Source organism: Peromyscus leucopus, chromosome 8b, assembly GCF_004664715.2.
Source record: "Peromyscus leucopus breed LL Stock chromosome 8b, UCI_PerLeu_2.1, whole genome shotgun sequence".
Taxonomy (NCBI): Eukaryota; Metazoa; Chordata; class Mammalia; order Rodentia; family Cricetidae; genus Peromyscus; species Peromyscus leucopus.
The window spans coordinates 85569382-85593808 of record NC_051086.1 but is presented as its reverse complement, the minus strand read 5'-3'; the positions used below and the strand labels follow the sequence as shown (position 1 = coordinate 85593808).

General features: G+C 44.0%; 2 protein-coding genes across 3 annotated transcripts in view; one reads left to right on the top strand and one right to left on the bottom strand.

The window, feature by feature from the left end:
* The window catches only part of Cep95 (centrosomal protein 95), a 30238-nt gene extending 20639 nt beyond the window's left edge, over window positions 1-9599 (top strand). Inside the window, exons 10-20 of one of the 2 annotated variants that reach the window (XM_028865201.2) lie at window positions 277-406; window positions 1246-1399; window positions 2411-2550; window positions 3800-3898; window positions 5188-5317; window positions 6029-6198; window positions 6296-6370; window positions 7280-7432; window positions 8535-8681; window positions 8953-9024; window positions 9267-9599. In XM_028865201.2, coding sequence (XP_028721034.1) covers window positions 277-406; window positions 1246-1399; window positions 2411-2550; window positions 3800-3898; window positions 5188-5317; window positions 6029-6198; window positions 6296-6370; window positions 7280-7432; window positions 8535-8681; window positions 8953-9024; window positions 9267-9458 — 1462 coding nt within the window. In that variant the 3' untranslated portion in view covers window positions 9459-9599. The remainder of the gene's footprint in view (window positions 1-276; window positions 407-1245; window positions 1400-2410; window positions 2551-3799; window positions 3899-5187; window positions 5318-6028; window positions 6199-6295; window positions 6371-7279; window positions 7433-8534; window positions 8682-8952; window positions 9025-9266) is intronic. The other variant, XM_028865202.2, reaches the window with a different exon arrangement.
* Window positions 9600-11733: 2134 nt separating this feature from the next.
* Window positions 11734-24427, bottom strand: part of Smurf2 (SMAD specific E3 ubiquitin protein ligase 2) — a 112432-nt gene continuing 99738 nt past the window's right edge. The window contains exons 15-19 of the mRNA XM_028865206.2: window positions 22467-22604; window positions 19941-20061; window positions 16277-16478; window positions 14786-14861; window positions 11734-14467 (exon numbers count right to left, since the gene is read on the bottom strand). Coding sequence (XP_028721039.1) covers window positions 14368-14467; window positions 14786-14861; window positions 16277-16478; window positions 19941-20061; window positions 22467-22604 — 637 coding nt within the window. The 3' untranslated portion in view covers window positions 11734-14367. The remainder of the gene's footprint in view (window positions 14468-14785; window positions 14862-16276; window positions 16479-19940; window positions 20062-22466; window positions 22605-24427) is intronic.

Sequence of the window (24427 nt, the reverse complement as noted above, 5' to 3'; positions counted from 1 at the left end):
AGGGATCTGAAGAGACAGCTTACAGTGAGGGTGCTTGCTGCCCATGCCTGGGCACCTGAGATGGATCCTTGGAACCCATGGAGACGTGGATGGAGACATACTCCAATGCAGCCACTTCCCCCAATAATAAATAAATATGTTTTTAAAAATAAGCGTATAATTTGCAGATTTAGCGTTTGAGAACCAATATGAAGTATTTGTTAAACCGTGTATTAGTCAATTTGAAATAAGTAGTGTATCCTTGGCAGTTAATTGTCATTGGCCACTTTATTACAGAAATGAAACCAGAGTTGTGACCCCCTCAGCGTATTCGTCTTCCCCTCAGAAGGCCAGGAAGTGGCTAACAGAACAAGAACTGCATGAGGTCTCAGAGAAGCTCTCTCAGCGGCTCTTTGAACTAGACTGGGCAAGTCTGGCTTTTAATCCTGGTTGAGATTTCTGTGGCTAGTCTTTGAGTAGACACTGATCCCAGCGGGAACAGAACCTGGGCTTGGGTGTTGGGGATGAGTTACGTGCTGGGTACTGTTAAAAAGTTCTGCAAGTCGAGCAGGAAAGACACAAACAGCGGCCCTCCCCTTCCTTCTGAAACCAAATACGGCATGGATTTGTCTACATCTTATTGAATTATGATGACAATGGAGTCACTTAATGTAATGATGTTAAACCATCATTTTTAGATCTGTCTATACACACCTTTGTCACAAAAACAGATGTGGTATAAAATTGGATCAAAGGTTCTCAAATAGTGGAGTAACAACATTGAATGGTTGTGTTAAACCTGTGTGACTTCTGTAAAATTTACTGAGATTGAGTGGTCAGTGATCTATAGCACTGATAGCCATTCTTTTTTTTTTTAAGACAGAGTCTCACTATGTAGCCCTAGATAGTCTAGAACTTCCTATGCTAGCCAGGCTGGCCTTGAACTTGTAATTCTCCTACCTGAGATCGAAAGTGTGCCTGCCCATGCTTTAAATGTTACTATAAAGCAGGCCCTCACCGTGCCTCTAATCCCAGCACTGAGGAGACTGAGGAAGGAAGACCTTGAGTTCCAGGCCAGCTTGGTTTGCGTAATGAAATCCTGTCTCAAAATACACAAAGTAGATGAAATCCAAGCTGTAGGTCTTGTGCATAAGTGTGTCTAACAGTTTGGCTAGTGACTGTGCAGACAGCTTTTCAAGGCCTGCTCTCTTCCACTTGACTGCCCACTGAGGTCAAGGACAGACACTGAAGGGATTTTCTCAACAGATGTTAAAAAGTGCCCTGGGTGATCGAGCAACAGGCAAGACTGATGGTAAAGATGGTGATGCCGGAGATGAAGAGGGGCACAGTGGAAAGGAGGAAAGACTGTCGCAGCACAGTGACAGCGTCATGGAGTACGGACCGAAGAAGCTTCGACCAGGTACTCAACCCAGAGAGGCCTAGAATGAGGTGTCTGTGATAACGTCGCAGGTAGCTCCATGTGTTAATGGCAGTTTCATTTTATATAAGGATCAAAAATAATAGCAAACTCAAGTTGGTATTGTTTCTGATATTTCTCTACTGTCACAGCTTATATATTACTTGTCTAGATACACATTTTCTTCCTCGTTTACATTAATACTATATATTCTGCAAACTTGCTTTATTCTGTTAACATTACTTAGGAAATGTTTGTTGCTATTTAAAGATCCAGTTCCTTCATTTGAGCTGTTGTATAGCTGAACCCACAGTGAGCCCATTAGCATAATGAGGGTTACTGCTCATTAGAGGATGCAGTGTTTAGCTGTGTTAGCATGCTGGAAGCGATGTGTCTATGTTTACATTCCATCCTCAGGACCTGAACAGGTAGAAGACTAGTGAACACACAGCCCACATGTCACTTGCCGTATGACCAAGGGCTCTTACTTTCCAGAGAGCCTTATGCATAGCATAGATTCCACATGCAGAATCAACTCAGAGCTGAATAGGCAGTGCTGATGTACTTAACAGCATATATTTGTGTGTGTGGTGTAGTGTTCATGTGGACATGTCTGTGCATGCATGTGGAGGCCAGAGATCAACATCAGGTTTCTTCCTCAGTTACTCTCCATGTTGTATTTTGAGACAGGTTCTCCTAACTGAACCAGGAACCCATAGATCTAGCAAGGTTGGCCAGCCACTGAGCGAGAGATACTCTGTCACAGCCAGCCTCTTCCATGCGTGCTGGGGATCTAACTCAGGCTTAGACAGCAAGCACTCCCCCGCCCCAGCCCTAACAGTCCGTTGACGTGGTATGACTAGACACACAGTTACATGTTAGGCGAGAATTCATTTAGCACGTTAGCTTGACATTCTCATTTTCTTTAGATTCAATAAGGAGCAGTTGTTTGGTTTCCAGCTTAACATTTCTGACTGCAAGGAACTAATGGCAAATGACTTTTCTGTGTTGCAGGATTTTCCATGTACAGAAAGGCACCCCACAGGTCCCATTCGCTGTCGCCATCTTCAGTAAACAAACACAGACAATCAGAGAGAGAGAGAAAAAAGCAGCACGAGTCTAAAGGAACAGACGCCCGCCGAGTTCAGGCAAAGGTACGCCCTCCTTCTGACAGCAGTTGGGTGGCATGCCAATACCATTCCCTAGCTAGACGCTAGGATGTGCACACACCGTTGACCAAAGACCTGAGGGACGTCCACTGTGCCTGGGTTGAATGGATGGCAGAGAATTATGGAATAGAGTGCATGGGATATGTCCCCATTAGAGATCGTCATGAAATCCTCAAGAAAGAAGCTGGTTAGTGTTTGGTGATGAAGAAAGAGGAGTTGGGTGTGGCCTGGTATTTTTAGGAAGAAGTCATAGGTAAAGAGAGTTAGGAAAGATACAGTGGGAAGAGAAAGTCACTCCTTAAAGGTGGTGGCTGGGAGCTCAGCTTTTAAGAGGACTCAGATGATTCCCAGCACCCACGTGGCGGCTCACAATTGTCTGTAACTCCAGCTCCAGTGGATCCGACACCCTCTTCTGGCCTCCACAAGTACTAGGCAGGCAGACACACAGTGCACAGACATATATGCAGGCAAGACACTGATACACATAAAAATGTTAAAAAAATTTAAATTAAAGGGCTCCATCATTCCTGGTATCATTACCAGGGAAGATGCCACGGTGGAATAGACCTTTGAAATGCATGATTTTAGAATACTTGGTTGTCTGCTGTAGTGGTGTTTCTTTGTTTTGTTTTGTTTTTTGTTTTTGTTTTTTTGAGACAGGGTTTCTCTATCTCTGGCTGTCCTGGAGCTTGCTGTATAGACCAGGCTGCCCTCAAACTCAGAGATCTGCCTGCCTCTACCTCCCAAGTGCTGGGATTAAAGGCATGCGCCACCACCACCTGGCATAGTGGATTTTTATAACGTAGTTGTATTTAAAATGGTGAAAACTGGAGTTAATTCCTATGTCTTAAAATAGTTATCCTCAGGGCTTTGAGATGGGCAGATACTTGCTGTGTAGCCTGAGGACTGGAGTCTGATCCCCAGGGTTGGTAAGAGACCCTGTATCAAAAAACAAGGTGGGAGTGATTGAGGCATACATAGATAGTTATACTCAGCATGAACTTTTATAAAACTATGAAAATAGTAAAAAGAAAAACCATGTATTCAGCTGCATTTTATGTACGGAGTATATCTGTTAGCACAATGTATTTTTATGAAGCAGCCTAAAAGGAACTTAGGGAAAAGTGAGTGAACTTGGTATTTTTACAGTAGGAATCTAGAGTAATTTTCCCCCTTCATTGCTATTTGCACAAGTTTCTGACAACTGTTGTATTATATGACCTATTCTTTCTAGGCATTAACTGAAGCATTTGAACGGGAACTAAGAAAACATAAAGTTCAAGAGAACGTTGGACTTCGAGGGATAAGTGCCGAGGAGGAGGAGGAGGAAACAGTGGGTAAAATCTCCAGCTCTAGTAGATGCAGAGACAGTGAAAAGTGCAGCGATGACTAAAGGCACAAGGGACCAGCAGGCCCCGCGTCACTGGCTTTAGAAGGCAGGGTTTCGTTCAAGATGTAGATTTCCTCAGGCTGCTTGGACAGAAGAAGAAATGGGACCAAAGAGGACTAGTTTTTCCTTCTGCCTAAACCTTGTTTGGCCTCAGAGGTTCTTGCATCCAGTTTGTAAGGGGTTAAAATAGGATCTGGGTGACCAAGGGGAGGAAGGGAGGACAGGGTTCCAAGCCCTCTGTAGTTGACTGTGAGAAACCCAAGTCCTTGCTCTCTGGCCTTCGAAAGATGGTTGCCAGGTGGGGGTGGAGGTGCACACCCTTAATCCCAGCACTTTGGAGGCAGGAGCAGGGGGATCCCTGTGGTTTGAGGCCAGTGTGGTCTACATAGTGAATTGCAGGACAATCAGGACTAAATAGACCCCATCTCCAGATAGATAGATAGATAGGTAGATAGATGGATAATCAAGACTAAATAGACCCTGTCTCTAAATAAATTGGAGTAGGTAGGGGAAAGGTGGTTCCTGACCTGAATGGGGTGGAGGGTGCTTATGCTGATATGCTAATGAAAGCAAGACAGAAGTATAAAAACATACTGTGGAATTATTTGAGGGTTTTTTAATATTCATCTATTTTTTCATGTGCATTGGTGTTTTGCCTATGTAAGGCTTTCAGGAACTTAGGAACTGGAGTTACAGACAGTTATGAGCCATGTGGGTGCTGGGAATTGAACTGAGGTCCTCTGGAAGAGAAATCAGTGCTCTCAACCTCTGAGCCATCGCTCCAGCCTCTTGAGGTTTTTTTGTTTTTTTCAAGACAGGGTTTCTCTGTGTAGTTTTGGTGCCTGTCCTGGATCTCACTCTGTAGACCAGACTGGCCTCGAACTCACAGAGATCTGCCTGGCTTGCCTCCCAAGTGCTGGGATTAAAGGTGTGCACCACCACCACCACCACCACCACCACCACCACCACCACCACCACCACCACCACCCAGTGAGTTTTTTAATATACTGAGAAAAAAAGGCTGTCAGTGTGGCACGTGAAAAAATTGTAGTTATATTTAGGGTTTGGGACTATGGTTATGAAAGTGGGGAAAGCCAGTTTGTGGGGTGAGAGAAAAGAGATTAGGAAGACGGTCGGCTGAGGGAGTTAGCTGTTGTCAGTGTGCTCTGTGAGGTGCTTGGATGAGGGTTCATACCCCTTTCTCATTCTGTCCTTTTCTCTCTGCCTCTAAGGAAAAAACACACAGAGAAGCCATTCCTAAAGGAACTCCAAAACAGAGTCAGGTCCAGAAGATTTACTCCAGAAAAGCGGCAGCTCCGAGTCCAAAAGGTGGTCTCCTGAAGTCAAGCAAGGCAGCTCCAAGTAAGAGCCTCCAGTGTCCTTCATGGCAACTGCAGCCTCTGGATGTGCGTGCTGTATTCCAGAGGCTGCTGGAAACGGACATCTAGCCACCAGTTAGCTGCAGAAAGGCCCTTCTGGTATTACTGCCATACGGCTGGGTTTTTCTGTAATCAGAACCAAACTCCTAAATGAGGTGCCTTATGGAGTGAGTCATCTATGGACACCAAAAGAATTGCCGGGCACCTGCTGTTGCTCTAGCAGGAGCCTCTGTTCACTCCTTCTAGTCACCCTTTTTGTTCTGGAAATTGGTGAAAGGCAAGTGATGCTCCAAGGCAAGCAGATGGCCTGCTCAGCCACTGACAGTTGGTGCTGCTTAGTTAGAGCTGTGTTGCGAGGTCAGGTGAGATGCCAGGCTTCCAACTACACCCCATTAGGGCTTTTTTCTTCTAACCATGTGCCTGCCAGGAAGTTGGAGTGTCTTCCATTTACACACACAGGAAGTATCTGCACACAGGCCCCAAGGCCGCTAAGGAGTTCGGATGGATTCCTCAGGATTAGGGTTGGAACCATTGAGCTTTTCATCCTCAGTAGGGATGCAGAAGTATCAAGTACACTCCAGATGGTTCTTTTTAGGACCAGCACCTGAAATTAGCTTAATCTAACAGGCAAGTGGGGATGAGAATTCTTTTATAGTAAGTTGGCTGATGAACAGCATTTCTCATTTTGGCACAGTGAAAGTAAATGAATACAGTCTTCTGCCCCTGATGTTGGAACAGTTTCCATTTCTCTATGTTTCTGACCCAACACTGACCAAAATGTGGAAGCAGCAAATTGCACAGGTTGAACAACTCAAAAGAGAAGCACAGAGAGAAGGCCGATCCAAAAAGAAGCTCCAGGATCAAGTAAGCTCTGTCCCTTTGAAGTGTAAGCATAGGAATACACACGGGAGAGCATGTCCTTGAACAGCATTGTTAACCTTGCTTTGTGTTCACCTTAAAGATAGAAGAAGCCCTGAGAAGGCATGACCTCCTGACTGCCCTTGTCAAGAAGGAATATGAACACAACAAGAGATTGGTATGTCAAGAGCAAACGGGGCCATGTCGTTTTTCTTTATTTGTGTCAACGAGGCAGCAGACTCTTCTAGCACTTGCCTGTGGGAGTATCCAGGGCTTTGACTCAAAAGTGATGATGGTGAAGATTTATGCCACATTCTCCAGACACAGCAATGAAACCCATCCACCAGTTGGCTGCAGAACACTCTTTTTATCCCTGCCATCTGGCTGGCTTTCTCTTCTTTATAGTAACAAATTAGTGATGGTATTTTCTGAGATGAAAAACCTAGGCTTTCAGATGTAACATGACTTGCCTGGCTTTCTCCGATAAGCAAAAGGCACAGTTGAGATTTGATCCCATTTCTGCCTCTACCTCCACAGTCCATCTAGGGCTTAAGAGTTGTATATTAGTGCTCTTTGGTCTCCTGTCTTCTCAGGTCCCAGGGAGAGAGCCAGTTTTTGTTATAATTTGGATTGGAAATCATTCTTAACATTGTCCCCAGTTAGTAAAATGAAGGGAAATGGCAGAGGTCAGTCTGCCAAATAAAGAGATTTAAAAATCTTTAGTTGGGTATGGAGTGGGCTAAGTCATGGAAATGCTAATCTTAATCTTAAATAGTTTCAAAAAAGTCATCCCCAACATTGCCTGTGGATCTTCACTGTGGGTCAGGAACATCTGACCCGACAGACAAAAGGCAAAACTCTTGGCTCAGAAGTACTCCCTCAGGGAGGGCCTGCTCACCCTGCTGCATACTGGGACCTGCCCCTGCTGTGCCTCAGCTTGAGTGATGCAGTACAGAGAGGAACTTGTGTGGGCTGATGGTCTTCCCCGCATGCCTAGCTTACAGCTGGAAGACATTCAGGATAGCAGGCTAAGGGCATGAAAATGAATGCTCTAGACAGCCTGCTTGTCTTATTCCCTTCTCCCTAGCAAGACTTCAAGGACCGAATTCATAGACAAAGGCTGACCCAATCAAGGATAAAAGAAAATCGTCAGCAAATTGTTCGTGCCCGAAAGTACTATGATGATTACAGAGTTCAGTTACGTGCAAAAATGATGAGGATGAGAACCCGGGAAGAAATGGTACGTGTACCTCTCCATCTTACCTAGCCAGTCTGCTAAGGTGAGCTTGGTGTTATGTCTCAAGACCAACTTCTTTGTCTACAGCTCTGACCTCAGTTTGATCCCAAAATCCAAATTCCAGATGCAGCCAGGGCTTGAGTTTGATCATGCTTTGTTACCAACTGTGCATGCCACCTACTTATGTCCAAACCTCTTGAACAGTTGTTTTATGGTGGCTGCCCAAATGCTGACCCCTTCACCTTCAACTAAGTACTTAGTGAGGTGCAGAAGCATTGGTTTCCATCTTGCCTTACATACAATGGATGCTTGAGAATTCTGAGGGCAGAAAAGAGTCCTGGGGGTACATGAATGATGTTGAGCACCATTCTTCCATCAGTGGGGAAGTACAAATGAAAATCTCAGCACAGCCTGCTCACACCCACTAGGATGGATAAAGTAAAGAGGAGAATTGTGCAGACACGGAGAAGATGGAGCACTCCTGCCGGGCTGGCGGGGTTGGGGGATGATTTTGGAAAGTCTGGCGGTACTTCTAAAGGGTTCCTGGGATGCTGTATAGAGTTAATTCTTATGGATGGATGGATGGGTGGATGGGTGGATGGGTGGATGGGTGTATGTATGTACACACACACACATCCATATCCACATAGCAACCAAAACTGTAACAGCTAAAAGGGGCCCATGTCCATCAAATCAAGAATATGTGAGCAAGATTTATATTCAGAGTGACAAACAGTGACACAACCATGTCTGCAGGGACTCTGACTTTGAAAGCACGCCTGGTGAAGGCTGTGTCCAGAAGAGGCAGTTCCACAGAAAAGGGGTGGGGGGGAGCATGCAAGCAGTGCTGACGAGTGTGGGGTTTCGTGTCTGAGGGGATGGGGATGTTTGAAACTAGTGCTGGTTACACAATTCGGAGTCTGCTAAAACCTACTCATGATGTATATGCTTTTTAAGAGAAGAATTTTATGTCTGTGAATTATGAGTAAAATTGTTATTTCAAAAAGCCCTTGTGAAATGCAATTAGTATATACCTCCAGTTAAGCAAAACCATCCTACTCCTCAGTGAAAAGTGCTGTCTAATTAATGATTAAATAACCAACAGATCTTTAAGAAACTGTTTGAAGAAGGTTTACAAATTCAGAAGCAAAGACTACGAGACCTAAGAAACTACGCCAAAGAGAAACGCAATGAAGAAAAGAGACAGCACCAGAATGAACTGGACTCGATGGAAAACTACTATAAGGACCAGGTGGGCTTGTGCTGCCGCCATTAGTGTTTGATCCCAGCCACCTGTCAGGTTGGCTTAGTTCATTGCTGGTTAATATGCAAATTAGCACAGGGCTTTGCCGCACCATACAGGCTATACTGATCATTTCTAAGGCAAATTTAAGTCGAAATAAGCCAGTCCCTGGCAACAGTACACAGTATGTGTCACCCTAGTAACACTAAGATTGAAGATGGGGGATTAAGAATAACTGTACTGTGATGGAAGATCTGTGGTTTTTTTCCCTTTCCTACAGTTTTCATTGCTGGCAGAAGCCATATCACAGGAGCGTCAGGAACTCAAAGCCAGAGAAAAATCTCAGGCTCAGGTAATAATTAACAGGATAGGAATTAGGAACTATTCCTAAAAGGAAATAGAAAATGTTATTGTAACTTTAAAAGAATGGAGAGAATGAGTAAGAGAATCCATCTCTGCTCCAAAATACCTGATGGGCTCTGACATACCTGCTCTGGTCTCGGAGGAGCCCGTGAGGAGCTGGCAGGTTGGGGGTAAGAATGGAGGGGCCTGGGGAAGAGTCACAGCTGCAGACTGACATGAGTTCTCCTTCAGACGTTACATAAGGTGAAGAGGGAGCTGAGAGCGAAGATGGAGAAGGAGATCCAGCAGCTGCAGTACATGGTCACCCGGAACGACGAGGATGCTTTCTTCCGGGAACTAGAAGCAGAGCGCTTCAGAGCTCGGCTGCAACTGGCCTCCTTCCAGTACAGTAGAAACCCTTTCCCAAGAGGCCAGACATCATAGGTGACATTTCTAGAGACCTTAATGTGTGGACATAGCTAGACCTGAGCCAGTAAACCGTCTAAACCAGAATTATTTTTTAAATGCTTTATCTATGTATTCATGCCAAAACTTATTTTTTTAAATAAAAACTATTTTTCTTAACGCTTACTGCTTTTGAAGTTATAACCTAAAACCCGAGAAAAGGGAATTAAAGGCACATTTTATGCTAAAGCAGTTAGCAAGTCCTGCCAGCCAACTCCTGAAGCCTCTTGATGGAGGTCAACAAAAGCTGTTGACTGCTTAAGGACACAGGACCGAGGATCAGTAGTATCCTACAGACTGGATAAAGCCAATAATGTCTACTGTTTGGGGTTCAGGAGCTAGCCTGAAGTTCTCCTCTGCCATGGTGGGAGCTGACTTGTATTCCCCTAGCCTCATCTACTTCCTGGCCAGAAGAGGCAGTCTCCACTCAGGGATGACTGGCTTCATACTAACCAGTGAGTTCTGTGTTGACTCTGCAGAGGCCAGTGATAATCTGGGTGTAGCAGTGTGTGCCTTTAATCCCAACACAAACAAAAGCCACTGAACCGATAGTCATCTCAAACCATCAGCCTAGCCTAGCACACTGGAAAATTACAGAACTTAATGAAGAGCAAGTCACATTTAGGGAAGATACTTTTCTTTTGTTCTGAGACAGGCCTTCCTAACTATTGAAATGCAGGCTTGCCTCAAACCTCTCAACCCTCCAGTAGGCTCCTGAGTACCTTTTAAAATAAAATCAATTTTAACTTTAAACTGGTTTGTCTGGTTACAGTTAAAGTGTTAACTAACCCTTCTGTATAATTGCCTCATTTATCCTGTAATTGGTCTCGTGGTCCCTTGTGTTAGCCTACTGTTATTATCTGGGATAGAAAACCCAAACACGGGAACATGTTTACTCTGTCCTAAATGACAGAGGTGATCTACTGGTTACCACAAAGCAGAACTACTTTCAGACAAAGTCCTCAAACTAAACTGGTCTGATTTATATGCTATTAAATACCAAAAACCTTTAATGTACTAGAGTTTTGTTTTAGATAGCCTATAAACACAACAGTGTGAAGCTGAAGGTGAAAAGTGCAGCAGGGTCATCTGCTGGGGAGACATGAACAAACATTCTTCACCTCAGGAAACTGGCAACAAAGAGACAATCCCACCCAAATCTAACAGACGCATGCTAATGGAAAGCCTCCAGATGGGTTTTGACAGAGAGCAGTATCACTGGGGTGCAGCTCCCTTTACTTTTTTTTTCTTTCAAGACTGCGTGAGCATGCCTTGGAGGTTTTTGTGGGCTTCCTGTGTCCTGTGCGCCCCCCTTCTCTCTAGGAAGGAACTGGAGGAAGTAGCCACACAACCCTGTCTACATCTGTCACACACCACTGCTGTCTACTCTGCATTTTCCAGATGTTCCTGTTGCCGCCTCTGCTGTGTAGAGATCCACAGACTATACTCGAGGTGGAAAACGAAACCACATGCATTCCTTCTCCACCTCTGTATTTAGCTTTACTTTTCATCAACTGGCATTCCACCCAGAGTTGTAACGCCTGTCTCCTTTTCATCTTCAAGACTTGACTGTTCACCACCAAGGCACGCTGGCAAATGTCAGGCCATCTATCAACCACAGCTCTGCCCTCCAGACCCCAGAGGGACCTGGTTGTAGATATACATCTACTGTGGGATAAAGCTCTTGTATATTGGCTTAATAAAATGTTGATTGGCCAGTAGCCAGACAGGAAGTATAAGTGGGGTAAGCAGATGAGAAGGCGGCTGGGAAGAGGAAGGGTAGTCAGGAGTCACCAGCCAGACATGGAGGAAGCAAGATGACAAGGCAGAACTGAGGAAAGGTACCAAGCCACGTGGCTAAACATAGGTAAGAATTATGGGTTAATTTAAGTGTAAGAGCTAGTTAGTAATAAGTCTGAGCTAATGTCCAAGCAGTTATATAAGCTTCTGAGTATTTTATAAATGGCTACGGGGTCTGTGGGGCTGGGCAGGACCAGAAAAACTTCAGCTACATACATATTTCCCTGCACAGACCAGCCTCAGAAATCCCATCACCTCACAGTCCCCAGCAAACACGGGAAACTTCTCAGGCTGCCACAGCAGAGAAACACTTACCTTCCTGCTCTACCTCAGGGCAGCCAGGTCCTAGACTCTCTGAAGCCCTAGAAAGCAGCTTTCTTCTCATTCCAAGATACCATGCTATCACCCTGTGAAAAGCTAAATGCGTTTTTCAAAACAAGTAAAAACAATATTCTTAAAAACTTTGCTGCTGTGACAGTGCAAACAGCATTCATTTTATTGCTCAACTTCGGCATGGGCACATACATACACATACATAGTTAATTTTAAAAACCATTTATACAGATGTTATTGATAAAGCTCATGTAACAAATGAGTGAAAATACAAAGAATATCAAAGCTAAAACATTCTGTAATAAATACAATGAAAATGATAAAACTTTATTTTTAAAGTCAGTTTGAGAGAAGAATATTACATAAAGTGAACTAATTACATCTAGAATAAGCAACTCAGCATTTGGTACAATCGTCATCCTAGTGTGAGGCCATTAACCACCACATGTGGTCACCGACAGCAAGCTGCAGCTGAGAGACAGGCGCTGGAGGCGGCTAACACCCACCCATCAGTGCTAGCTGTCCATCGCGCACTGGGAGTTCAGAGCAGTTTAGTGTTGTCAGAGAAAGCAGGTCACAGTGGCTTGAGAAGAGGAATTCGTGCTCTGGCCTGTGAATTCGGGGTGGGGGGTGGGGGGAGCGGGGTGTGGGGCCCGGGGCGGGAGCACTATAAAACTGCGGGGCGGCAAACTGCAAAATAAAATGTACAGGCTACATAGCACTACTTAAACCTTTATGCCAAGAGACAATGGCCTCTTACTGTATGCGAGCACTACAAAGTAACCACTGGTCAAAATCGAGCTTTCCCGATGGAGAGAAGGGATGGATGGATGGAGAAACAGCCCAACTGGAGGAAGGAACATGGAAACATAAATATTCACATTAAACACAAGGCAGGTCCAGGTTCAATGACATTGGGGCTTTTTGTTTGCTTAGCACCGATTTAGAAGTAATCAGGTAATGTAATTTTGAAGCTGAAATCTAAATCATGTTTTCGGCTGTCATGTGCTACTGAAGACTTACTTACATAGGGCAATTTCCTTTAAAGCTGTCAAGTCATTGTTATAGTTAAAAGGCACTCAAAAAGGGATGGGATTTGCCTGCTTTACACTGCATGGAAAACTACTGAAAGCAGCATCTCACTATCACTGCATCCTGCTCAGTTAAGGTGCTCACCCTCTGGAGACAGGGTCTCAAGTAGCATCACATCCACCATGTAGATGACACATTCCTTGACCTCCTCCTCCTCCTGCTTCTGCCTTCCCAATGACAGGAATACAGGTGTCAGCTACCAGACTTAGTCAATTTCTGTCAAGTATTCTTCATGTTCTTGTGTCCAAGCTCATCAAAATTCGCTATATTTAAAAATCATGTTTAAAAATAACAGTGCATTGTTTTGATGGTTGAATTTTAAAATCCAATGTGATTTTAGATGCTTGCAATCCCTCACCCTAGAATTTTGGTTACCTTCTGGATCACGGGATGAGCCCCACACCTTGAAAGCTCAACCTGAATGCTTGGAAGTCAGCAATGTGGCAGCCAGGGCTCCACTCCCTTACGTCTAAATGAACTCTTCAGTTTTAGAGTCAATTGTACAATAGACTTAGAGTCACTCTTATTTGTGGCAAGAGCTGCTACGTAGCTCAGGCTGGCCTTGAACCTGAACTGCTCCCCTGCCACAGGCTCCCAGGAGCAGGATCACAGGCATGGCCAGCACACCTGATGTCACTCACGTACGACAATCCCTGCCTCCATGTCCACTGCCACCTCCAGTTCTCCCAGTGAGGTTAATAGCAGGGCTCTCTAGGCTAAACAATCTTTAGAGCAAAAATTTTCCTTTTAGAAACTTAATTAAAATATAAGTTAGATGTACTTATTAGAGGCTTTGGTTTATAGAAATAGCATATAAAAGACAAGCTGACCCAGCAAAGAATGAAAATCCCATCACATGCGGAGAAGCTATAAAAATGCGGTATTTCAATCGAAGATGAGAGGAAATCCAAAATACCTGATCTTCTTGATTCAAGAACGTGAGGCTTTGTTTTTTTGTTTTGTTTTGTTTTCTTAAAAACAGGGAGGGTAGCAAATAAACTCAGTTTAAATGGTTGTATTAGGAATTTCCAAGAAAGTCACACTTGAAAAATATAAAACCCCACCTAGGCTAGGGTGACCCACATAATGCAAAATAGAATGCTCTGTCTGCCATAGAAAAACACAACTAAACATGTAAATGGCTTAATTTCATAAAGGTAATGATTCCTACAGCCAATTGTTTACAAAGGTGGAACAATTCAAAATAACTTTATTTAGTTTTTACAAAGAGCGAGTAGAGGAGCTGTTCAAAAATCATGTATTCAATCAAAATGAAATGTGACTTGTACCGACTGCTGGAGTTGTCTTGCTGTGCGAGAGGCTCGAGTCTGTGAAGCGATTTGGATAGATAACCTTTTATAAAAATAGTAGTAGTCTTTAAGTGTAGAATACTGCCTAACTCTGGAGATGCAGGGAGTCAGCATTCTTTAGTTCAAGGTATTAATTTTTAAATAGCAGCTGAGTGTGTCCTCATGGCAAAGCATAAAGACCTTTACTTTTCCTTGAAAAGGAATTTCAAAATTGTCCTTTCCCCTCACAGTGTCCTAGAATCTAAGGGGCAGGGGAGGGGCTGTCCTGTGTCCCAGCGTTCTCTGAAGCGCTGCTGAAGGAGGCTGTCGGCCTGGGGGATAAATAAGAGTTCTAGGTAAGTCCTTGGCGCTCATCATTCCACAGCAAATCCACATGTTTCTTCGATGGCCGTTAGCAGCTTTTCATAGAGCTTTTCATAGGTTTCATAAGGTGGAATGTCTATTCGATTGAAGCTGTAAATGAGCAAATCAGACTTTATCATTTGTTCAAAACTAGTCAACAGACACAGCAAGCATGCAATTACACACAGCCACAGAGGTCTTGGTATCAGACAGAAAGTTGGAAGCTGGCAGTCCTCTAAAGCAGAGATCACCACTTTGGGTTTGCCTACTGATTTCTGAATAATTTTAATTTTTAAGGCACATAAAAGAGGTGCTTATCATTTCTTTTAGAGGTCTACTCACTAACAAGAAGAATACATGGAAACTCAAATCTGTTTAGGACTAACACCTACCTACATTGACAGAGGAAGAACTATAAAAATAACTCACCAAGTGTGGGCTTTTGGCAAGTTGTTTGTGCAGGCATCAATCTGGTGTATGGTAAAGAGCCGTGGGCCTGCAGCACCTGCCAGTGAAGGAATATGGGTCAGATCTCAGCAGGTACAGGCATCCATCTTCAACAGCTCAAAAGAAACCGGAATACAAACCACAGGCTCGGGGAGCACCTTGTATCCACGCACAGCCTAAGGCCTCCCAGAACTGCTATATGATGTTTTAAGTGGTATAACACCAGCACCACAGTCTAAGAAAAAGGCTTAACTAAGGTCCTTTTACCAACTGTGCACCATACAACATCCGTATCCCAGAGAGTAAGGAGATCACCTGGGCAAGTGCAATACAGAACACGTTGGTTTGCTTCCCTCCCTCCCCGAGACAGGTTCTCTCTGTGTAGCCCTGGCTGTCCTAGAACTTGCTCTGTAGACCAGGCTGGTCTAGAACTCAGAGATCCTCCTGCCTCTGCCTCCCAAATGCTGGGATTAAAGGCATGCAACACCATCTCCTGACTTGCTTTGTTTTTTTAATTTTTGAAATGGGGTCTTCCTGTGTAATCCAAGATGGCCTTAAACTCAAGTTCCTCCTGCCTCAGCTTCCAGAGGGCTGGGATTACAGGCACATGCTATTATTCCTAAAATAGATATTTGAATATTTAAAAAGGTGACAACCTAATGCAAATTTAGGCTTTATGACTCAAACTGAGCTGAGCAAAGATTAGCAGTCTACAGGATACACTTCAGGGAGCACACACGCCCCATACAAACACGTAAGAGAAGGACAATGCCAAGCTCCCCAAACAGGGAAGGGCAGCACAACTTCAGGTAGCTTTGCCCAGGCTTTCTGAGTGCTCTGTGGGCAACTGCTGATTAATTACACACCAGTCTCACTTTGAGGATTCTCGCTCCTCCCAGCAGCTTTGAAAATGAAGAGCTTAAAGGGAAAGGAAGCAACGGTCACCAAATGAAGCACCACAATCATGAGCAATGTTACCAACTCAACCAAAACTCCAACAGCTTATTCCACAGAAAAACAATTCTCAAAATTGAAGATGGTTGTAAATCGATGGTCTGAAGCCAAGCAATAAACTGCTCTGACCCAACAGATGGTGTTCACAATTCACTGCCTCCCTCTATTAAAAGAAAAGCGGAGGAGGCATCCCAGGTGGGTAAAGGTTTTGCCAGCTGAGATGTGAACATGGAGGTGCATGACAGAATTAAAGCAAAGTGACCAGAAAGTGGAAAGCAAGCAGCATGTCAGCACGCAGGCTCTTCTCTACATGTAGCACCCACTACAACCACAGAGAAGTCCTCAGAAAAACCTCTCCAGAAGGAACCTGGGATGGGAGCTACAGGTTAGAGTCAAGGAAAATCTTTATAACCACTGGCCTTATAAAACAGCAACATACACCAAACTCTGCAACCCAACTTATCCCACCCCTGCAGGAGCAGATGCCAGGGACCTCCCTCCCAGCCCTCGGCATCTCACCTTGTAGTGCTTTGAAGCCCTGCAGAGGCACCCGAGAGGACCCTGTCACAAACTGGAGCAAGCGTGCTCGTCGCTCTTCATCGAAGAACTCCACTGCTTTCCAGAACCACTTGACCACATTGCTGTCCGGTGTACAGTGTTTTAACCGGGTGTTCACCTTCCAGTCACTCACGTCAATCTTGCCAAGTCCACAAATAATGAGCTGTGGAAATATTTGCAGGAATGGTCAGCCAGTGGACACCAAAGCTGGGCCTCCCAAATCCTCTTAGATTTGCTGTGAGGATACCCACAAGTGGCACACACCAGAATTATCTGGAAAGCTTTTCAAAACATGCCCAATAAACAGACCCTACGCTGCAGATTCTGTGTGTCTAGTGGCAGTCAGGGTCTGCACCTTTAAGACTCCAGAGGTGTCTACTCATTGCAGGTCCTGGTCCCAGTGTCTGACAAACACCGTGACAGATCTGACAAGATCAAAGACAGGTGAAAATCCAATAGTTTCAAAATAGAATTCTAAAGTTTTAAAAGACTAGACAGAAATCAAGACTCAGTAGGCACAAGCTGGGTGTAGTACCCTATGCCTGAGGCAGGAGAATCATCGTGAGTTTGATACCAGCCTAAACTACTACCTTGTCTCAAAAAGAGGAGAGTGAGAAGAAGAAATAATACTACAATTTATCTGTGTTTCTCAGGCCTGCATTGAAGTCCACTGGTTCCAACACTTCTAGCTTTTCAATTTGAGGCAATTCTGTTTGGTCATCAGCCAGCAGTGTTCTCTGCTCTAATACCACAGTTCCCTCTACCTCACTCTACCTTTGAAAATGACCCATGACCCATAGTGCACAGCAGGAAATGTGCTGAACAAGTAATATAATTTAACAACCTTGAAATTATATTAAAATATAAAATACACAAAGATCAGGCATTGTGGCACACATCTTTAATCCCAGCACTTGGAAAGCAAAAGCAGGCAAAACTATGAGTTCAAGGCCAGTCTGGTCTGCAGAGGGAGTTCCAGGACAGTCAGGGCTACACAGAGAACTCTGCCTCAAAAAGCCAAAATAAATAAAATATATGATTCTGCTATATGGTGTTCTGCCTGACACCCTGACACAGTCAATACATATGAACTATATCAAAATCATTTTGATACCAGTTAACACATCTCTATAGAGCCCAATACTAACCTATGTATGTATAACCGAACATGTCTGCTCTACTCATTTGTGCACACATGAACACATGCCACAGCACTCAGGTAGAAGTCAGAGGACAACTCTCAGGAGTCCTTTTTCTCCTGCCACCTGGGGCCTGGGAATTGAACTCAGGTCATCAGACTTGTTGGCAAGTACCCTCACCTGTTAAATCATCTTGACAGCCCTCCCTGATGTAATGTTTATAACAGTGAATTATGACAGTGTATAATTCATAATGTAACTTGTATATTCTAGATTTTATAATTCTGATAATCTAGCATAATTAAAAATATACATATTATTCTAAAAATTTACAGTATTTCAATAGTGATAAAACTACACTGTAAATCTTACCCCTACCAAATAAAATCCATCCCCTAAAAAGCTTCCATATGTTTCTAAAATAGTGAATTCAGACTATAAAAGACGCCTTCTAATCCTGTTCTTCAGAAGAATGCCATTTATAATGCAACCTCGTGATTTACAGCACAGTCAGATAAAAAGGTCTTGGATCTCAGATGCTCTCCACTCAGGGCTGTGGGTTCTTCCTCCACTGACTTCCCTTTGGCCATTTCATTATTCAATCACAGAAGGAACAGGGATAGCACTGAGCCAACCAATTGTTTGTACACAGGTCTACTAAAGAGACTAGCATGTCTGCTAGATGGCCCAGCGGTGAAGAGCACTTGCTGCTCTTCTAGGGGCACTTGTTTACCAAGGTGGGCGGCTACAACCACCTGTGACTCCAGGTCCAGGGAATCTAAAATCTGTCTACTAGGGTACCTTTATTCCCATGTACCTGTACTCCCACACATACCCACATGCAGACACACACATCTATACATAATTAAAAAATAACCACATCTGAAAAAGGCAGTAATATTAATAAATAAAAAAACCATTTTTAAATGACTGTAGACTTAAGTAATTGTGCTCTTTCCTAATCACCATTGGTAGAATAAAGCCTTTTTATGTACTTTTCTTCAGACAGAGACTTGATATGTAGCCCAAGCTGGCCTTAAATTTTCAATCTTCACGTCTTAGCCTGGGTGCCGTATCACAGCCATGCACCACCACATCCAGCAATCTCGATATTTTGTTCACAGAAGTTCAGTATGAAGTTGGATGTGTTCACTGTGGTGCTGTAAGGGTCAGCTTCACACAGAAGGGAATGCTAACTTCAATACAGAGCTAACTACTGTTACTCTATGGGTATTTGAGAAGGTCCAGGGATAGTTGAACACTCATATTTTTTTTTTATTGTTTATTTATAGGTATACAGTGTTCTGCCTGCATGTGTCCCTTAGGCCAGAAGAAGGCATCATTTCAGGTGGTTGTGAGCCACCATGTGGTTGCTGGGAATTGAACTCAGGACCTCTAGAAGAGCAGTCAGTGCTCTTAACCCCTGAGCCATCTCTTCAGCCCCAACACTCATAATTTATCCTGTTTCATTTCTTCTAAATGCTTTAAAGCAAAGATGAACACAAATCCAGTTGAACTTAGTATTTTATTCAAATAAATTTATGTTAAAAGACGAAGTAATGGGATTATACTTAGATAAGCCAATTAAATCAAGAAATGCCAAAAAATTAGGAAGAAGGCCAGACAGCAAGATGGCTCAGTGGGTAAAAATACTTGCCAATCTATTGTGGCAACCTAGGTTCAGTGCCCAGAACCCACATAAGATGGAGGAGAACTGACTTCACAAAGCTGCTTTCTGACCTCCACAGACGCACTGGGGAAGAAGATCTATGAGACACGGAAAGAAAGGTCGGGGGCTTGAGAAGCATCTGAACTTGTGAAGAAATGAATCACTGGGCTCAATCCCAGCACTTGGGAGGAAGCAGAAGGCCAGAAGTTAAAGGTCATCCTTGCTTTAATCCCAGCACTCGGGATCTCTGTGAGTTTGAAGCCAGCCTGGTCTACAGAGTGAATTCCATGACAGGATCCAAGAGATATACAGAGAAACTGTGTCTCAAAAAAACAAAAGCAAAACAAAACAAAACTAAAAAAGGCCATCCTTGTCTCCACAGTTAGTCCCAGACCAGCTACAAAGAAGGAAAAGGATATAAAGTGAGGATGTCTCTCAGGAAGGGCTAGAGAGATGGCTCAGGCTTAGAGAGCTTATTGCAGAAGAGTCCCATGTGCTTCCCAGCACACAGGTCAGGTACTAACAATCACCTGTAACTCCAGCTTCAAGGACTCTGACTTCTCTGGTCTCTGAGGGCACCTGCACCACTGTGTACCCTCACACACACACAAACACCACCCTCACATACACATGGATAAGAGAGATGGCTTACCCACAGAAATCCCAAAGCCCCAAATATTTTCCTGTAAGAATTCTCAAGTCATTTAGCCATGAAACTCTGAAAGACTCAGAAAGCACCACGTTCCTCTACAGCCAGGAGCAGAGTTCCCAGACTTCCTTTGTGTACCACACGATATCAGAATAGTAACACACTGACCTCCAGCTCCTTCTCATCAAACGTCTTCAGGAGATGCTGTGGAATGACTTCATTAAATCCCTTCTGCAGTGCCAGGAACTGAGCTTCAATGCCTCGGAGAAATCTCCAGTTTACATAAAGCCTATAAACATTGGGCAAGGGCATCATGTGATTGCATATATTCAGATTTGGTAATTACCATAAATATCTACTTTGGCAACTTCATACTTTAAAGCAGCTATCATCACAATTTTAGGCCAAAAGAGCTGAGTCACAGCCAGGTTTCAGAGTCCTCCTTATAGGTATAAGACCCTGGGTTCAATCTCTAGCCCAGGAGAAAAAGAAAACTAAAAAAATTAACGAATTTAGTCTCATGTCTAAAAAAGTTTAAAACTAATAGGGGCACATGGATCCTAGGTGCTGAGATAATGCAACGTACTTAAAAAGTGGTACCCACCCTTCCACCACTAGCTAGTAGCATCAGTGAGGGGTTCTTTAAGCCAGGCCACAGTGTAATCCACAGACTTGTAATACCAGTCACCAGGAAGACTGAGGCTAGAGGAGCAATAATTCAAGACCAGCCTGGGTTACAGAGTGAGTTCAAGGCAGCCTGGACACTCAGTGAGATGTTGTCTTAAATTTAAAATAAAAAAGAGATGGGGATGCAGCTCAGTGGCAAAGTCTTACTGACATGCAGGAGGCCTTGCATTCAGTCTCCAGGACTGCTGGCTGAATAAAAGCAACTCTTCAAATCAGAAAAAAACTTCCCAGTAAACCGAAAGCCTACTAAAACTCAGGGTCTGAGGTTCAATCCCTACTACCAAAATTATTTAATTATAATAACTTTAATAACATTTTTAAAACTTTTAATGCTTTCTTAAAAAATTCATATGCAGTGTGTTTTGTCTGCATGTGTGTTTGTATGAGGGTGTCTGCTCCCCTGTAGTTACAGATGGTTGTGAGCTGCCATGTGGGTGCTGGGAATTGAATCCAGGTCCTCTGGGAGAGCAGCCAGTGACAAGAAGAACAGGTAGCCCAGTCTCTTTAGACTGAGAGCATGAGGAGCTGTCTGTCAGGAAAGGAGGCAGGGACGGAACTAGCAAAACCCAGAGCAGGTGCTGCTAGAAGAATGCTCACTGATCCCCAGAGGCTGTGGGACCTTGGGAGATGTCAACTTACCAACAAAAAAACACTGAGATACGACATCTTTTGTGAAGTCTTCCAAACTGACTTTTTGAGATTTGTTATGTACATGTTATGATTTGCATGATATATAAATATTGGGTATTATTAGGTCTCACAGGCTGGCTACAGGGCAGCCAAGGATGACTTTCTGTACTCCTGATCCTCCCGCCTCCTGAGCTCACAGGTGTGCGCCAACAGACCTAGCTTAAGAACATTTTTGTAGTTAACTTTCAATATTAACTGAACATCCGTATTCATACTTAGCTATATGTCAAAACTCTTTTACAGAATGGAGTTGCTTGATGGAGGGTATGTTCATGTTCACATGGAACCTCGGCTGCTCAGTCTCTCACATCAATCAAAAGCATGCAGCAGAAATCATGGTGGTCAAAAGTATACGTAGATCTTAAAAAGATCAGGCACAGGATGGAGAGATGGCTCAGCACTGGCCGCTTTTCCAGTGAACCTAGGTTTGATTACCAGCATCCACATGGCAGCTCACAACCATCTACAATTCTAGTACCAGGGAATCTGATGCCCTGTTTTGGCCTCCATGGGTACCAGGTATGCACGTTACATAAGCATACATGCAAGAAATACACCCATATCCAAACTAAACAGAACAACAGAAAAACCCAACAACCCCAAAACAAACAAACAGACACAAACCAGGCATGGTGGCACATACCTGCTATTCCGGGACTTGGGAGGTAGAGGCAAGAGAATCAGGAATTCAAGGTCATTCTCAGCTACGCAAGATAAAAGGCCAGTATGGGCTACATGAGACTTTTCTCTAAAAGGGGGTGGAGGGAGACTAGCAGCTTCTTCTGTGTTCTGGAACATCAGTACCCCATAAGAAAGAAGAAAGAAGACAGACAGACAGAGGAGACCGACTGACCGATCAAGGCAGGCAGCCTTTGATACTAGTACATGGAGACCAGTGAGATCAGGGAAGCCATTCATTTGAGCATCCCCAGCTGACAGCTTATAGAGTACCAATGCGTCACACCTATTGTTTTCTGCCCAATTACCAACCCAAGAAATTATGAAAAATAGTCAAGAGTGGGAGTTTTTGTTTTTTGAGACAGGGTTCTTTGTGTAATCCTGGCTGTCCTGGAACTCAGAGATCCGCCTGCCTCGGCTTCCCAGGTGCTGCAATTAAAGGCATGCGCCGCCACCGCCGCCACCGCCGCCGCCACCACCACCGACCAGCTGTGCCACCATGCCCAGCAAGAGTGGGAGTTTTTAGGTTATTCAATTCCATGGAAGTCTGTTGTAGCAGTAAGCAACATTTCCTAAACACTTAAATGTTTTTCTATATTGATTTCCTAGAACTTTTTTTTTTTAAATTAAAAAGTTTACCTGACATATTCTTTTTTATTTTCTTCAGTAACAGGGATACTTTTGCCATTTGGTTTGAGTTCGTGCTGAATAATTTCACCATATGCATTATGTTCAACACAGAAGGTATGGTCCAGAACACCTGTGATATCGTTTTCACTGGTAAGAGAGAAACAGACACGTTAACTGGGAACCTACCGTACACCCACTACAGTGGATCCGTCGGTGCAGCGTTCAGCTAAGTCAGTACTGCAGACAGCGCAGGGCCAGGCCGAGCTCGTGCCGTCAGTGCTGATGCTATCATGCCATCTTTCCTTGCACAGAACAGTCAAAGAGCTTTCTCCTCATAAACAGAGACAGCAGTTTACTTTCCGAGCAACAAGAATGGGCTCTGTCAAAGACAGACTCTTCTAGAACTATAATACAATAGATTTTTTTTTTTTTTTTTTGGTATCCAGGTAAAAAAATTCTTCTGAACCTGGGTACTCTCAAGAGAGAAAATGATGTGTATTCTGCGTACCTTCCCACAAAGAATCAGCTAGATGTTTTTACTTTGTAAATAAATATGGTCCAGACAATCATTGTCTTCATTAAAATGAAATGGTAGGACAGGCCAGATGGCTCAGTGCTCACCACATGACCACAGCCTGAGTACAGTTCCCAAAACCTACATGGAGAAAGGAGAGAACCGACTCCCACAAGCTGTCCTCTGAGCTGCACATGCATACATGTACTTCTGTGCCCCTACACACCACACTATACACACACACACAATATAATACTTTTTTTTAAAGCAACAGCAGGGGCTGGAGAGATGCCTCAACAGACCCAGGTCTATTCCCAGCACACACAGGTGTATCACAAGCATCTGTAACCCCAGCCCTGGGGATCCAGTGCCTTCTTCCGGCCACTGTGGGTAAGGCATGAACTTAGTGCACTGACATATGGTACCCACAGGAAAAACAGCCATACACATAAATAAATAAAATGTTGAAAAAACGTATTTTAAAAAGGCAATGGTGGCAGCAATTTACTATCCTGTCACATGTTGGCTGAGACAGAATGTGCACTCCTCTTAGGACACTATTACATAGGGTGCTTTTGCTTAAAACGGTGCACAAGTTGGGCACCCTCAGCCTGAAATCTGAAATGCACAATGTTCCAAGTACACTTAACGAAGTGACTTTCAGGCTAACTGTTTTGTAAAGCGTGTATGAATTGTGTTTAGACTAGGGTTCCATTCCCCAAATATCTCAAGCATAAGCAAACATTCTGAAACGGGTGGAAGGGTCAAAGTCAGAGATCTCCTGGTCCCAAGGACTTCAGCTAAGGGACGACCAATCCGTACAAGGTCGTCCCAAGGGGCTGACTCCCGGAAGTCGGGTTGGGTCTCAAAGCCTGTGGACCAGCCAAGCCTGCTAAGTGTAGCTCTTGCTTCTGCCAAAGCAGCTTCTTTTTGCAGCAAATGGAAACTACTACGGAGCTCCACACCAGTCACAAGCAGAGAAAAGGGACCTGGGACGCCCAACCCTGCTTGATATCTACAATGCAGTCCCTACACCCACGGCTTAAGAAAATGTCCAAAGAGAACAGAAGGATTCTAAGAGCCAGAGGACCAGGAGACCTGCTGGGAAACAGTGTCTCCTGGACACAACAGGAATGTCACACCCATGAAATTTCCACAATATGGATGTCTAAACAAGACCTGCATAATGACACCAGTTGTCACCCCAAAAATTGATGGGGGAATCTCTCAAGGTTCCCCACCTAGATGAAGAGCTACAGGAAATCAATGACTACTGAGAGAAGGAGAACCAGTTTTCTCCAGGGATGAGTCCTCAGATAGGATATCTAATCCTAAACAAATCGCCCTATACAAAAGTACATACTGGCAACACTAAATGAACTCAGTAGGGTGTGTGTGTATACTTATATATGCACGTATGTGTAACTCAGCTCCAGGGGATCTGACACCCTCTCCT